General features: G+C 42.3%; 1 protein-coding gene across 10 annotated transcripts in view; it reads right to left on the bottom strand.

Moving 5' to 3' along the window:
• PRDM16 (PR/SET domain 16) overlaps positions 1–17,742 on the bottom strand; it is a 478,584-nt gene that overhangs the window by 8,117 nt on the left and 452,725 nt on the right. For all 10 annotated transcript variants that reach the window (XM_083162920.1, XM_083162922.1, XM_083162919.1 and 7 more), the window contains 4 exons: positions 17,304–17,473; positions 15,783–15,860; positions 11,665–11,834; positions 10,457–10,631 (listed from right to left, as the gene is read on the bottom strand). In XM_083162920.1, the coding sequence (XP_083019046.1) occupies positions 10,457–10,631; positions 11,665–11,834; positions 15,783–15,860; positions 17,304–17,473 (593 nt within the window). The remainder of the gene's footprint in view (positions 1–10,456; positions 10,632–11,664; positions 11,835–15,782; positions 15,861–17,303; positions 17,474–17,742) is intronic.

Genomic DNA, 17,742 nt, shown 5'->3' with positions numbered 1-17,742 from the left:
ACAACTGCACTCTATGATTGCCCTTTCTAGTTATGGAATCAAGAGCAATTATACTGTAAGTCAGCGATGGCTAACCTTCACACATCCCAGCATGCCCTGCTACAGTTTTACAGTTTTACTATGTTAAAATGATGCAGGGCATGCTGGGGTGTGTAGTTCAACAACAGCTGGAGTGTCAAGGTTAGCCATCACTGCTGTAAGTGAATACAATGCACTTTGAATGGCAATCCGCAAACTGATATAACATTCAACATCAGCATCAATGCATGGTACTAAAAAGGACTTAACCCTTTGAGTGCATTTGTCAAAATAGGTGTGAAAATTGCCAAGCAAACATTTTTATTCATCATAATGACCTGTATGGTTTACCTTATATAGGAAATATAATTGTTTTTTAGACATTTTTTATTTGAATTTATATAACAAAGGTGGGCGACGCTGCCATTTTTAGAGGAGATATGGAACATCTCTCAAAGATATGTTGGCATTCAAAGGGTTAAATAAAGGAAACAACTTGTAGATAGGAGTATGATTATAGTAAATACTGCGCCAGGCAGCTACGGAGACAAATACCCTGCCATCAGCAACAACATTTAGTCATTAAATTCGCTTTCAGGCCTCCAGACTACAAGCGGTTAAAATCCCCCATCTGTTATGTTGAATAAACAATGCAAGCTACAAAAATTGGTTAGCGATTAAATAGCCCTTGCTGTCAGCATCTCCGAATGCCATTTATCACCCGCCCAGACAGACAGAAAACAAACGTCATTTTGATAGCCTCTATTCCAAGCTGTCTTGGCGACATTTGCAGTATGTGTGGGAATCTGAAATGAACTACACCCCGTTTATTTACACAACTCACAAATGAGGATTCAGTGGGGAATAACCTGCAAAATGTGGCACACATGCTTTTATTAGAGCCTTTGTTCATTTGCTGTTCTCATGAATTATTTTAACATTAGTTTTTTTTTTATATTTCAGTATTTCATGTCTGTAAATTAGGCGCATTTTTAAAAGGGCATTATGCAGAAACATTACTAAAATATTATATACAGTATGCCTTGTAGCGTTCCTCTTTGAGAAAACATCAAGGGAATTAACATAACTGGACATTATTTGTTGAAATAAAAGTTAATTAAAGAAAAGATGTCATTGTTCAGTTACGGTCATAACAGCCACATGGGGGCACTGTTGAGTTGGAGATTAGAGTTAAGGTTTACAAGTTACTTCCACCAAGGGGAGGTGGTAATTGTTACAGACTGAAACTATATTCAATATGCAATGGATAAGTGTTACCACTGGGGCATGACATAAGGTGGGATGCAGTCACCAGACATCAGGTAGGGAGTGAGGCTAAATAAGCATACTTACCTAGCCTCTGTCAGGATTCTAGCTTCTAACAGCCGTCATCCCGACCGGCGGTCTCCCGTACATATTCTCATATAATAGATCGATTAGGTGCATTTTCAGGGGAAAAAAAAGGTTCAAGACACAAACCGGTTGCTCCAATTGTGAGTAGAAATCAGAAGTAAAGCAGCTGCCTTTGCTAATTAGTAAAAACAGGCAAATGAATAATCTTGTGTGTGGAATAATTCATCTCACCATCGTTTACTGAAATTGTATAGACAGCAGAGTTCTGCCCATTTGCGGAGCATGTCTATTTGCACTGCATGTTCTGGAACGGAGCATACACAGGTGCAAGCGATGGAGGTGTACTCATTAGGGGGCCAATTTATCATTTAATATACCGTGTTTCCCCGATAATAAGACACTGTCTTATTTTTTATTTTCAGTCCAAAAACACCATAGGGCTTATTTTCAGGGTAGGGCTTATTTTAGCCCCTCAGTCCCTGCTTTTATCCACATCATGCCCCTCAATCACCTTATACTTTAAGCACAACTGACGCTTTCCTTTCCTTCTGCATTTTTCAGCCACTCAGCCTTTCCGTCGCCGCTAGGTCTCTCCGCTTCCGCCTGTGTACAGATGCCAATCAGTCCCTGAGGTGCGCAATGACGTCACATGCCCAATGCATCCTTGCATCAGCAGAGGCTTCAGAGCTGCAGGGGGGGGGGGGGGGGGGGGGCCCAGCTGGAAGTTTTGCACAGGGACTGGGAAAAATGGGGATTTAGCTAGGGCTTATTTTAGGGGTAGGGCTTATTCTGGACCGTTGTCCAGAAATGAGGGTAGGGCTTATTATCAGGGTAGGTCTTATTATCGGGGAAACAGGGTATGCAGCCAAATCTCCAAAACACAGTTAGCCACAAATATTAAGTATCCCCTGAATGTCTCAGGAGGGACCGCAGCAGGATGTATCAACATCGGGCAGCATCGCTTCGGGTCCCTGGGCTACCGCCATTCTGGGATGTGGAAGCCCATTGTAGCCTATAGGCTACAGACCCCACTGCCGCTGAAGTATCCAGCTAAGTGCATCGTAGGGACTGGCGTCTATCGGAGCCCTGTCTCTGCGTATGCAGGATGATGCATGCCTGCAAAATGGGCCCCTATCATTGTGCAGGTCTGCTTGCGACTTAAAGGCCAGGTGGTACCTGAGCGTTCTCACACAGGCAATGCACAGTGAGGACTTGCTGATGGAAGGGCTGGCTATGCAGAGGTGGATGCAACCAGATGCAAGTACACCGACATGGATGATGATGATGACAGGTTTGCACCAAGCATACAGCTAAGGGGTGAGTGCATCACAGGATGTGTACAACCAGGGGCAGAGTAGGGGGCCTGTGCGCAGCGCAGTAGACTGTGGCAATGTGCATGTGAAGTTCTCTGGGATCAGAGCGCCACTCTAGTGACTTTTCTACTGCGCATGCACAAATCTGCAGGAATATAGCCGATGTGCAATTTTCACAGTGATTTCTGCTACTGAAGCAGTTCTGATGTGGAACTCCAGAGAGGTGAGTACAGCTTAGGGACGTGCAGTCAGGGGAGGCAGTGCCTCACCTGTCATAAAATGATGATATTTATAACACATATACTCTGTGATAAATATCTTATTTGTATTTTTTTGTAATTATCATTTATTGGGTGAGTCAATGTGTGGGAGGATGTGAGGCAGCAGGAGCTGTGCCTCCCACTGACAATAGACAATTGTCAGCAGTGGGGGGCGGGGCTAAGCTGCAGGGATACAAGAGGTTGAAAATAAATGGGGAAGCGGCACCTACTCTGCCTCAGTGACAGGGAAGTGCCTGTCAGTCTGTCACACACTGACAGCCTGTATCCACAGTCACTGCTGCTCAGGGACAGTCTGACAGCCTGCTTATTACAGGTTTGATGAGCAGGCTGGCAAAGTTGCGGGCAGCATTGTGGTAGTGGGCTACTGCCTTCGCCCACTACTGGCTATGGCCGCAGAGGTAGCGGGCATCAGTAAAATAAGTAAATGTCAAAATGGCCGAGGCCAGCCAATCATGGCTCGCTGCATCATCGCCCCGCCCCGTTGAGCTGGCTATATTAGCCAGTGGGAGACAGGGAGCAGGCAGTCTGATAGCTATATACTGTAGGTAAGTGTGTGTGTGTTTCAGCACCTCCCCCCAGACCCAGGGGCCTGCACACACCTTGCACCTATTCTAGATACCTCAAGGCAAACAATACTGTACATCATTTAATGCACCAAGTTGCACTTGTGGCCAAGCTGCACCCCGCATTAAGCGCACAGTTCCCATCCAGATGTTATTATAGCCTAAAAAGCACCAGAACTATCTACACAAGTAACAAAGACACGGCTGTAACAATGTAACACAACACCAAAGCCAGTGGTATAAACAAATAACTTACTGAAGTACAGTATATAAAAGTAATTAGGACAATGTACACGCGCGCCCCATCCAACAAACATGTATTCTTACATGACTGCAAGCAAAACAGAGAGAGCCTGCGAGAAGCCTGGGAATAAACTAAACAAGATTGGTTTCGGAATAGAGAGGGAAACCTCCTACACCTCAGAAACTTCTACATAAACAATGTCTGGCTGATGGTCCCAGCCCGGAGAGGGAGAGCCAGAGAGCGGTCACATCACTCTATGATTAATGCCATATCCTCCATTGACTACAGCAGCCACTTTATTCCAGACTAACGATGGTCCCCAATTCACACACACAATCATTTTATCCTTCACACCCTCTAAATCTCTTCCCCTTCTCAATTAATGCTGAACGCTGAGGGTTTAAACTGGGTAGTTGTATTTTTAGTGCTCCTGTTCGTCCCAGCTGAACTTGCGATTGTTTGATACATGCGGCCTACAAACAGGCACTGTTTATAGAGAATACATTTACTAACGTCGTGGAGGATTGAGAGTATGCGACGGCTGAAGCAACACTCTGGTTGTTGTAGCGCAAGTAAAGGTGGCCATACTTTCCCCATCTGATCCCCGCAAGCCACCTGGGACCTTCCCTAGTGGCAGGATCGCATGCGGTGCTTCTGCATGTGATGTATCGCATGCGACGCCTGTTCCCCACTGCCGGGAAGGGGGTCCTAGTTGGAGATCGGACCTGCATGCAGGCCTGACCTCCAAATCAGGTCCAATACGCACAGGACCACGCATTGGACCAGGGGGGACATCAAAGGCATCCGATTTGGTCCGATTTTTCGGCCAGATCCATGGGGAACAAGTGAAATCATCCTTTAGTCTTAATGCTGGGGGCATGCTACAGGTTACTGCACACGTGTCCTTAGTTAGTAATACTCCATGCTCCCACTTCTGGATTACATTTGGGTAAAGACCATCTATGGACAAATAGTTGGCCACAACAGCCAATCAGATACTAGATATTTTCTACACTCCACTAGATAAATAGGAACAAGGATATGATTGGTTCCTGAGGACAACACCCCTACCTTTTTCTGATTAGGTGTTTTAGCTACTCTGCCTGTTGGTCAGCAAGTGCCGTAAAATACCAAATTTCTTCTTACGGTGTCCTTCATAATAGTAGTAGCTATAATAATGGTTGTGTACGGTGTTGTGCTGTTTGTGTTATCTGTGGTATTTCTATGGAGCAGCTTTGTGTTGTCACCAGTGATACAAATGAACAACTTGGCCTGAGTAGATAAAGACATGGCTGAAAAAGAAGACAGTATATTTCGTAAAAGGGAGGTATGTACAAATAAGGTTGGAGTTCCCATAACTGTGTTTTAAAGAACAGATAATGAATGTTGTGTTTTTAAAGCCTATTTATTATTTCAGACCGGGACTACTTGTAACTTAGATGTGGTTGGACTTGCTATCACTGCTGCTTTTTTGGAATAGCTCTGTGATAGCACTGTATGTAAATGCAGCAGCAGGCGTCTATTACATGTAAATGCCTCCTGTTGCTGCAACGATTACTACAACAGGAGGCATTTACATGTGATAGACGCCTGCTGCTGCAACAGGAGGCAGGATTACAGGATTACAGGAGGCAGCATCCTAGGACGCAGCATCAGATCACCTGTCCCAGACAGGCAACAAGCATGTAACCACCTGGCAATAGGCATGTAACTCCCTGGCAACGACCATGTAACACACCGGTAACAAACAAAAAACTGACAATTAATAAGAAACCCCTGGAAACAAGCAAGAAACCCCTGGTTACGAGCATTGTCCCCCTGACAAGGAGCATAAATACCTTAGCAATGAGCATGTAACCCCTGGCAACGAGTATGAAATCCCAGACAAGGAGCATGAAACCCCTGTCAATGAGTATTTAGGTAACCAGAATTTTTGGGGGCAGGGAAGGGGGTGCAAAATTACTAGTTACACCACTACTTCAACGCGCCTCCTTTTTAAAACTGCCCCAAAATGGCATTAGACTGTCACTCACAGAAACTCTGATGAACATTGTTACTTTGTGCATCAGGAAGAACATCCAATGGGATCTGAATGAAGGCCATTGTTTGTAGAAGCAGCTTTTAATAATAATAATAATAATAATAATAATAATAATAATAATATACAGCTAAATGAGCAGAGGAAACACATCTTCATTACAACAAAACACCCATATACCTTTACATATAGAAAAAATGAAAAACATCCCCTAAAATCTGTCTACATAATTAAAGTCACTGATACTTGCAATAACCAACAAGAAACATAATAAATATTGGTACTTATGTAATATCTGGGCTCCCATTTTTCTTATGCGACCGCGTCCCCTCGCGGGGCTCGCTGCGCTCGCCACGCTTCGGGCATGGTGGCTCGCTGCGCTCGCCACACTATATAAAATCAACTCCATGCGTAGTTGGATTGTAGGGGTATGAAAAAATGGTGTGCATTTAACATGGGAGCCCAGATAATACATAAGTACCTAAATATTATTATACAGGACAATAAAATTGTAGCCAATCAGCAATGAGCTGGACTATGACGGCAGAGTGCAGGAAGATTATGTGACTGCTTTAAATTGAATCAAGAAGTTCTTAAACTTTGGAAAGTTGACAGCACAATAAACAGCAATATAAATTCTCAGCATGTGACATTTGTCGAACAGGCTCCAATCCAGAAAGACCCCTGGAGTAATAGCATATTGCATGCATTTACATTGGAATATAGGTGTCTGTTATTTCGCTAATAGAAGCACTTTGTCCTTGCCGGTTTTCTATTGATTTGCTAAGGAATCAGAGGGTCTGATGACACTTTCTGAGTAATGGCTGGCAACAGAGAAAGTGAGCTGTACTTTGTTAACTATATTGTAACTGATCTCACAATATAGTGCTTATTAAGTAACATGGTGCATAGGGTACCTATCTGTACCCCTCAGCAATCACTTACATTCTAGATACCATTATCGTGCTCTGGTTTATGAAATCTGATTGGACAGTCGTGCCATTATCATTTTTATTAAATAAATCCATTCTCTTTTTATTTGTATTTTAATGACTGCTCAAACAAAGCAAATCAAAGGACTAAACCCTTTGAATGCCAACCTCTCTGTGAGCGATGTTTAAAATATCCACGAAAAAAACCCAGCATCTCTCACATTTGTTATATATATTCAAATAAAAAAATGTTGTTAAAAAAAAAAAAAAAAAAAAAGATTATATTTCCTATATAAGGTAATATTACAGGTCACTATGATGAATGAAAAGGTTTGCTTGGCAATTTATACATCTATTTTGACAAATTCACTTGGCACTTAAAGGGTTAAGTAAGGTACATACACCCTGGGTGATATAAGGAACGATATCGCTCATTTTAACCCTTCTAAGCGATATCGTTCATAATCAGCAATATCAGTCAGTTCCTGCATGTTTGGAGTGAGGACTGGGTGACTTTCACTGTGTATGCGCTATATCATACAGTGGGCGGCACTGCTGATAGAGTTACAGTAACTATATTGTCTGTGGCCGGAATCACCCATTGTGTACAGGGCTTAACTCGACATGTGGCGGAGAACACATTAACAATGGAAAACAGCGCCACCTGCGGATCTTTTAAAATGTGTCAATGAGTAATGAATACACCTGTGCACCTGTCGGGTGACCTGGAAAACGTGAACTGTGTGGGGTCCTGAGGACCGACTTTGAGAACCCCTGATCTACTGTATGGCAAAATTTGTTATTTTTAAGTTCTCATTCTCATATCAATATAGAAAACACTTTACAGTAGCATATTATCCTTTATATAGTTGCAACATATTGTAAGGTACTGTACACCTGTAGAAACACATATACCTTAACTGTGATCATTTTATTGAATTTGAAAATGTCTAAGTGGGAGGAGCTTATTTGTTGTGCGATTGGTGTGCCTCATTGCTATCCAATCACGATCCTTTGGCACATCACGCCCTCCCTTTTACCCAATAGAACTTTGGTTCCTATGAGTGCTGGGTAGAGACATTTAAAAAAAAATGTATATATATTTATACATAGTTTGTTAAACCAATAAAATGCGGTGTTCCTGTACATTCTGAATCAATGTGTACAAATGCACCGTAGGCTAAATAAAAATGAATGTACTCTCTTAATGTTGTTACTGTTTTTATGATATCAGGATTTATTTCAAGCCCGTTCTATAAATATGCCAAACGTATTCCTACAGAATCTATTCCTAGCAATCACTGTGTGTGCCTGAAACAGTGTCATATGCTGTTACTGCACCTATTAAAGGCAAGCCAACAGTGGATCAAACAGAGTAGTAACTGGAACCGTCAAAGCGTCTGCCTATTAGCGGCTGCACCGAAACATCTGCCATTGATTAATTGTGCAGAATTCTGCTGGGATTCAGCTGTACCACTTTGTAACGGATGGTAATTTTCAATTTATACGCACGCAACAGATTTGGTCCCTTTGCGCTCATGTATAGTATTTTAATCTGGAATTCATCATGCATTTTTTTTCCAGCGATATGTTTTCAACTAAAATGACTGAGTGTACTCCAGCGACCCGTAGTGCTCAACTCTTTACATAAACAAAATATCTTCATGGATTGGGTTTCCTTTACATCTTACAGCGTCATTTCAGGGGTTCTGTCATCATGGGTCATTCTTCCGTGAGTGACGCGCAAAACCCAAGTTGACTAAAAGGAAAGACTCCTCATACAGTAGGCCGGAATTAATGTGGTGCAAGTCCGGGGGCTGTTTGGGATGCCTGCTGAACTCAGAGGTTTTTTTATTTTAAAGGGGCAATCATTTAAAAGGCAAAACCATGCCTTGTAACCATGCCTCTACTCCAAGTTCTGCCTGCATCCCGCACGGCTGCCTTACTTACACCACAAAATTAACCTCTGTTGTGAATATAACTGGACCCAATTTGTAATGGGCTTTGTATATACACTTTACTTATAGCTGGTCCTGTCCACTGCAACATTATCAGCGTTGGACAAAATTGCCAGAAAAGCAATTCAGCTACTCCATTTAATTCCAAAGAGGCTTTATTTGTGATGAGCTGGCCCGACCTGAAGGCTATGGGAGGAGGGCGGAGCCATATATAAAGTAAACGGGCCTTGGCAGGGCCGTGTAATCATACCCCCAAGATGAAGCAGTTTCTGCAGAAGTCTCACCCCCAGTACCTGCATACCTCCTAACATCATAACTCCTACTTGTGGCAAAGCAGCATGTTTCTGAAAGGGGGTGTGGCCTTAAAAAAAGGGGAAGTGGTTTGCAAAATTACACCCCCAGTGAACCAAGCCTTCCCGTTTGCCATTGCTATGGGCCCAGCACTCTGTGATCTGCTGGCATGTCTGCAGTCCCTCTCCCCCCCAACCGTGGAACACCGGTACCTGCCAGTGGGACAGCTCCCCCTTATAAACAGGACTGTCAGGCAAAAATTGGGACAGTTGTACCAGGGCCCAAACAATGTCAAATTATCCATGCATGCAAGCACTAGATATGGTCTATTAGAGGGGTTGGGATCATTTGGTCTACAGCATGATAGTCGACAGTCATTAGGTTGACACCGTTAGGTCGACATGGGAAAAGGTCGGCATAGTTCTGGGTCAAAAAGTCATTAGTTCGACAGGTCGTTAGTTCGACAATGTCTATGTCGACAGTCAAAAGGTCGACATGGAGTTTTTCACATTTTTTTACCTGAATGTCAACACAGTCGACATGGATACAGTTTCAAGTGCACCGCATATGCTCGCTATGCGTCGGGCACACTATTTTATTCTCCCACCATGCCCTAGTGGATGGTAGAGCATGAAATACTGCCCGTTGGCACATGTCGGCTCAAAAAAACAGTGAAAAGCCGAACTAATGACCTGTCGAACTAATGCCCTTTCGACCTAGAACCATGTCAACCTTTTCCTATGTCGACCTAGACCCAGGTCGACCTTTTCCCAAGTGGACCTAATGGTGTCGACCTAATGGACTGTTGACCATCATGCTGTAGACCAAATGACCGCATCCCTATTAGAGTATGTACAGTATACAGCAAGCCATTACAGGAAACATATACAGTAGGCTATATTTGCAGATACGGTCCGTTTTTGAATTTATCCTCAAAAAGGGAGATGTCAGGGACCGTGAAAAACTCTAAATTGTATTAACAGAAAACAATATAAAAAAGGACAACAGTGTTTGATTTTTAATTTAGGAAGATAATGTTTTTGTGAAGAAGATTATATATTTTTTAGGAATGCCTAATTCCAGTTATTTGATTTATCGTCTGCACCTGGTGGTCTCTGGTTCCAGACGAAGGAAACGCCGCGTAGAACTGGCAGCATATTTCAGTGCAGCTGGCTCAGAACAGCGGGGTCCGCTTTCATTTAACTTATCATCAGTGAACATCACATTTCATACTAAAGTGCATATTGCCTGATTTAACACAATGATCCAGCCACCCCCGTACAAGATACGGTGACATAATACAGTTCTCTTATGGTGTCTCATTATTTATTCACGGTTTCACCCTGCCAAAATATTTTTGAATCACTGAGGAAATGAAGTAACGCTGAGAACCGAGGCAGTATCTCATAACAGATTACATTTTAACAGGGACCAAAAAAAATCCTCAAAACTTTTTTTTTCTTACCTTTTTTCTGCTAAACTGGAAGTTTGATTCAACTCGCTATTTGCAATAAAGTTTCGGATTTCTGAGAAATAGGAATCCTCTTTCTCGTCTAAAAGTGCATGGTTTTCTGATTCAGAGTTAGGGGAAGAAACGCTAGTTCCATGGTGATTTCCAATTACTCCTGAGTGCTGACTCACTGATAGAAGAGAGAGAGAGAGAGATCAGAACAGTTAGGGAGAAGAGTCAACTACTGGAACCATCTTCAGGAATTGAAAGGAGCGTAAGTATAACAAACCAATTGTTAGGTCTTTATGAAGAACAGTACGATGTTTTATTAAACATTTTGCTAAAAAGTCACTTATACCCCTTTCACACGACCCTGGTTGTTGCCAGGTCGACCCACTGTGTGGCCACTGTGCGGAGTGAAAGGCCTTTGGAAAACTCCCATATGGATGATAGAGAAAATAGGATTTTAATGGGACATTATACAGTAACATCGTGTATGTGACCGGAGAGGTCCCAGCAACCCATCAATTCGACCCGGGTTAAAAGAAGAGTTGCGGGTTATTGTGAAGGGTAACCTGAGTTGAACGCCCTGGGTCCCGCTCATACTATAAGGAAGATGACGCGCCGCCACTCCGCTTGTTGCCCCAAAACCTCCCTCCTCTTGGCAAGTATCTTGATGACAACAATAGCAATGACATATAATATAATTACTAGTGCTGCCACCACATTATGCAGTGTTAGGGACAGAGATCAGCTGCTGCAAATAACCAGTGGTAGCAGTTTCTTCTATCAAGTTCGCTGTGTGTATGAGTCCTCAATCAGTACACTAGACCAGAGAGCAGCTACCAGGAAGAAGAGACAGGGGCCTTACCATGTGTTGGGAGAATGTGAGTTTAGAAATTGCAGCACCGGTTCTATTATGTTTGTGTATTTATTATGATATGTTTAACCTGTTCCTGACTACTTATTTATATTATTCAAATGTTTCATACAGCCTACACTATAGACCATCTATAGTGTTAGATAGTAATACTGTATTCCATACAGTATCCAGTGTATAAAAAATACCAAAGGTTATATTAATGCCCAGGGTCATTATTAGGTTCTGCTACCATTCCCCCAGACTCCCACATTTGCTCCAATGTCCTGCAGAGTGGGAGAATGTGGATTGTACTATCTTACGTATCATGCGTGCGCAGTTGCGTTATGCTCTATCACTTTACCTGGAACATTTTCATGTTCATGTTTTTTAAGGTGTCGGTCCAGGTTGGTTTGCTGTCCGAAACATCTATTACACAAGTGACATTTGAACGGTTTCTCTTTGTTATGTATGTTCCGTACATGCCGCTGAAGGTTGGAGGAGATGCTAAAAGATCGGTCACAATATTTACATCTGGAAAGCAAAAGACAACAAAAAATGTCATGAAAGATGGGAATAAAAATGCAAAACGTTTTAATTATTTACATTTAGGGGTTTATTTGGGAGTTTTATTGAAGATGGTAGGTTGCTATGGGCAACCAATTAGATTATATCTTATATCTTCTAGAACAGGGCTGGACAATTGCGGCCCTCCAGATGTTGAGGAACTACACATCCCAGGATGCTTTGCATTAGTTTTGCTATGTGGCCATGCCGAAACTGATGCAAGGCATGCTGGGATGTGTAGTTCCTCAACATCTGAAGGGCCACAACTGCCCAGCCCTGTTCTAGAAGGTGCTAAATAATTAAGAAATAGATTCTGATTGGTTTCTATGGGCAACATCCTATCTTCAGTAGCACTGCAGCGGTTATAGCAGAGCAGCAGCCATAGTGGTGCAGCGGTCAGTGCGGGCCACAGTTGGGACAGCAGGACAGTCCCGGGAAAATGAGAGGTAGCTGTACATAACTGTACACAGTTAATATTGTATTATATCATAGCCTGGTTAAAAATGCCAAATAAGCCCCTCTGCATCCATTATTTGCCCCCGTATTCCCCTCGTGATTGAACCGTGTGACCTGGCAAACAAGCAAGAGTAGAAAGTTGACAGAGGGCGAGCGAGCAGGCTCAAGCCGAGAAGTGTACTCCACATCTGCCGCCTTGTGCTCCCCAGTGGTGAAACATGGCACTTTTTTTTTTGCCAGAAACGTAAAAATAACCTCTAGACTGTAACATAAATACAATGAAAGCGCAGTAACAAATGAAGACATTTCTGGCAAGGTTACACTGCCAACAATTATATTTTCTTAAAAGAAGTTGGCGCAAATGTTACCCAGTACCCCACACTTCGCTTGTGTCTATTACACCACAAATGTATAAGGATAATGATTAATTCCTGTCAGTTTATTTAAATCACTCCTCTCGCTTATTACCATCCACTGTTTACTTTGCTTTAATGGTGAGAATAGCAGTACCTGCTGACAGGCGTCCGTTACAGCACATATTAACATCATCTTGAGGCTGGCTGAGATATGTTAACTATATAACCTTGTGACAGCTTATGTTGCCGATATGCTAGTGTCTAGTGTCCCAATAATGCATATACATGCAGTGCAGTGTGACTTCTACTAGTCAGCCAACAGCAGCCAGTAAGGCAATGGCTTTGATTGAGCTAACTTGCACCACACTGATCAAAGTTTCTATGTGATTGGTCTAAATTGGTCACATCACATTTAAACCATTTAAATCCGGCATGTCCAAACTATGGTCCTCCAGCTGTTGGTAAACTACAAGTCCCATCATGCCTTGCCACAATTTTCTATTAAGGTATGCTAAAACTATGGCAAGGCATGCTGGGATGTGTAGTTTCACAACAGCCGGAGGGCCACAATTTGGACATGCCTGATTCAGATAATGTCAATAACGTTATTTATATAGCGCACACATATTCCGCAGCACTTTTCAGAGAATATTTGTACAATCGCATCAGTCCTTGCCCCAGTGGAGCTTACACTCTATATTCCCTACCACATGTACATGCACACACATTCACTCTTCGGTTAATTTTGTTGGAAGCCAATTAACCTACCAGTATAGTTGTGGATTGTGGGAGGGAACCAGAGTACCCAGAGGAAACGCACACAAGCACGGGGAGAATATATAAACTCCGTTAGGTCCATGGTGGGAATCGAACCCATGACCTCAGTGCTGTGAGGCTGTAATACTAACCACTGCACAAATGTGTTGACAGGCAGTCAGAGAAGGCAAGTTTTTGACAGCAACAAAATTAATCAAACTAACTATAAAAATGGCAATTTATGTAAAAGTATCTATTAGTAGTACCTTCTTGTTGTAAAATATACAGTGTTTTTTATAGTGCCCAAGCCTTAGAGGTTTATAGGCATTTGTATCAGGCAGCAGAAAGCCCCCATTGAAGATAAAAAACAACACTTTTTACTTATTTTGTTCACTTCTCTCTGCCATATTTCCATGAAAGTCCATCCCAGCTCAGAAACTTGTGCATTTTAAAAAATTGTTTAAAGGCCTTTTTCTTTAACCAGATATTTAATTTTTTTCTCTCTCTTACAATTGTGCCAAATTTGAGAACATCTATCCTCATAAGCGTGTGTGGATGTTCCAAAACCAAATTAGGAACAAATTTGATAATTCCAACATACACAAGGTTTACCAAACACTGCCAACTGCGGCCTCTTACTTTTCCCATTAGTCACCACACATCTCTGCTTTATATCCCAAGTTTTTTGTACATTTTTTTGCGTTCCCACTTGAGTTCTGTGATCTGGAAGGCGTGCACGCAAAATTACCGGGACAAAATTATTTAAAAAAAATAAATTAGTTCCAAACAAATCACAGACCAGAATTTCACAACAGACATTCACAGAAGAAACTTCCCAAACAATTACACTGACAGTCGCATTGTCAGAGAGCGAAAGAAAATCAATGACAATTAAATTGTTCTATAAACATTACATCCCACAAAGTAGAGAGGGGGCTGGGACTATTACACGCAGAACTATCTCCATGGATGAAGCCGTACACAACACACATACAGTACATTTCTGGTACAAGCGCAGTGAAAACAGAACACACTCTGGATGTCTTTCCTTATGCATAAACATGAAGGGGGAAATTTACTAAGATGTGATGCTGCTATGGGCAACCAATCAGATCCTGTCTACTATCTTCTAGAGCAGGGCTGGGCAACACCGGCCCTCCAGATGTTGATGAACTACACATCCCAGCATGCCGTGCATCAGTTTCAGCATGGCCACATAGCAAAACTAATGCAAAGCATCCTGGGATGTGTAGTTCATTAGAATCTAGAGCGCCGGAGTTGCCCAGCCCTGTTCTAGAGGGTGCTAAAAAAATAAGTACATTCGATGCTATGGGCAACCAATCAATGTGAAGTAGAATACACATCTTAGTAATTCCCCCCCTGAAGTGATCAGCTGTGCAACATTGGGGCCACAAGAACATGCGGGAATGGGTCATTGGGTCGACCACTGACGGTAGACATGGCTTAGAGCGACAACTGAAATAGGTAGACATGGATGGAATGGCGACACAAGAAAGAGGTCAACAGTCAAAAGGTCGACATGGGGTTTTCACTCTTTTTTTTTGTCCTAAATGTCAACATGGTCGAATGTACACCATATCGGTGCACCGCGTCCCCTCGCAACGCTCGCTACGCAAGCAATGCTTTGGGCATGGTGCCTTGCTGCCCTCCATGCCCTGGTAGATAGTAGGGCATGCAATACCGCTTGTCAGCATGTCGGCTCAAAAAAAAGAAAAGTGAATACCCATGTCGACCGAGCCATTGTCGACTGAATGCTTGTGTCGACCTTTCATCCATGTCGACCTTAGGCATGCCGACCAGTTTCAGGTGTCGACTTAAGACATGTCAACCTTCAGTGGTCGACCCAATGCATATCGACCTTTGCTGTGTCAACTTATCCTTATACCAAACCAGGCCACTGGGACTGCTGGCCTGTCCACCTGACACGGGGCCACGCCCCCTTATCAAACGTGGCGCAAACAATACATAGTTCCCGGGCTAATTTATACTCATCTCCCACGATAAGCCCGATGCCCAGAGTGTTCCACGGCAGAAATTCTTATTGACGATTCAAGCTATCAATGCTACTACTCAGTGAGTGGGGTCATGCCGTCTATGTTAATACACCAATAGCACCACTGATGGAAATCAAATTCCAGCTCAATGCAACCCACACTAGCACTGTGGACATTGGTAATAAATCCATGACTATTGTACACGGGGTGTAGTGGTAGTGACTATCAGATGGGAGAATTTCTAGTCCCATCTACAGTATCGCAACAGAATATGTATGGTACATAGTAAACAGTGGATGTTTAGCATTTGGCCAATAGGCAGTGACTCCCACCTGTATGGTTGCTCTCCTGTGTGGGTCCTGAGATGTCTGGTCAGATTTGCTGAGCGTGGAAAGATTTTGCCACAGTACCTAATCATAAAACAGAAGATGCTTAATCTCAAGGAGGGGTAAGAGTAGAATGCAGACACCATACATTGATTGACTAACATTACTGAGAGTGTAACGCCATGTTAATAACGAGTATGGAAAAATATGTGCAAATAAATGTCAGTTATTTATGGACAAAACCACTGCTGGCGGCTGCCAATCATAAAATATGTACAATCAGGAGCGAATCCTGCCCTTTACCACATAACTGACCCTAAGAGTCGCATATAAGCACAATCCACTTCATTTTAGACAATTTTTTGGGAGGACCTAGAGGTGCCGTGGAAAAAGTCTGATACTCTAGGGTGCTGTGATTCGAAAAAGATTGGGAACCCCTGCTCTAAGCCTTTGAACTATGAAAATGAGCAGTTAGGTATTTCCAATGGGGAAAATAAGCCCTGTTTATTAAGTTAAGGCTCCTGTGTTGAGAGAATACATTATAGTAATTAGGTCTGCCCTCTAGTGGTGATTGTGCTATACCTCTACAAACTCATGGAGCATTGGATACCTTTCATATAATACATGCAGGTGGGAAGTGTTTGTGCGGAGTTCAAAGCATCCAAGGAGAAAACACTAGATATGTACCTGGTTTACTCAACGGGAACACTAATACAGTATGGACAACAGATTTACCTGCATTTCCCATGTAAATACAATGAAATAAAGATACAAATTGTGGGAGGGGTCCAGATGCAATCAGCCAATCACAAGTGCCTGATGATTACTGTCACAATCATAAGTGGGCATGTTGTATGACAGTTTGATACTCCTAACAGGAGCATATGTCTGTATCTAGGTATAATGCATTTGCAGTAAACCCATCCTTACTGTATTCATCCTACACTTGCCAACTGAATATTTGTGTGTGTGATGGAAAGTGCATTTTATGCAGAATAAAATACTGCAAATATGGAATGCTAAATGATTATGAACCAATAAATAACTAATGAGCAATTCCTGGAAAACATTGTTTGTTAACAATCATTGGTGTACTGTTAAGGAATGATGAGATGTTTACCATTTCTCACTGGTTTGTTTTTTTCCAGCCTGTTATTGTTTATTTTGCTCTCAACTGCCATGTGACTACCATGGAAACCACAGTCACATGGTATACCATGGAAACCACAGTCACATGGTATATATATTATATGCCTGTGTAGCAGACTGTACCTGGCAGACATAGTTATTTTCCTTCCAGAGAGAGTTTGAAAGGAGATAATTTGTTGGAGGATTGCTAAGAAAATGTAATTAACTTACTATTTCAAGAAGAACAAAACTTCCATTTGAGATTTTGGCTTTAAACTCATAAATTAAGTTACTATGTGAAAGACCAAATAATAATAATAAATATAATAACATCACTTTAACTGAAGTTTGACCCTCCTGTGATTAGTACCACCATAATGGCATTCTAATGTACTATACCTGCAGGTATAGCGTTCCTTTCCTTTCCGCAAGATTGAATCTGATAGAGTTGGGGGTGGAGAGCGAAAGTTGAACGGATGATGTGGGAGGGGCTGTAACGAACTCCCTGTGTCACTTTTCAAGTTGGCAAAACTTTCCAGCTTTTCTGTCATGGTTTCAATGGCGGACATCTAGATAGAACAATAAAAACAGATTAAATGAGGATATCCAGTATAGTATTAATCATATCATCCCATTTATCATGGGAAAAGTGATACCGTCCCATAGGAAGAGTGACATCCTTTATGTGTAGTCATAGCTATAATACATGCCACAAGGGACTCATTTCTGTGGGGGGGGGGTTTCCAAATGTTTCATTTTAAATCAGTTGTAGCCGGCCCATAAAGGATGCACAAATAGCCGGAAACAAGCTTTAGTCTGCACCAAAGTGCAGTTTATG

The sequence above is a fragment of the Crinia signifera genome, chromosome 19 (assembly GCF_055691185.1).
Source record: "Crinia signifera chromosome 19, ASM5569118v1, whole genome shotgun sequence".
NCBI classification, from domain to species: domain Eukaryota; kingdom Metazoa; phylum Chordata; class Amphibia; order Anura; family Myobatrachidae; genus Crinia; species Crinia signifera.
The sequence above is the reverse complement of the archived record's forward strand: the minus strand, read 5'-3'. Positions and strand labels throughout refer to the sequence as shown.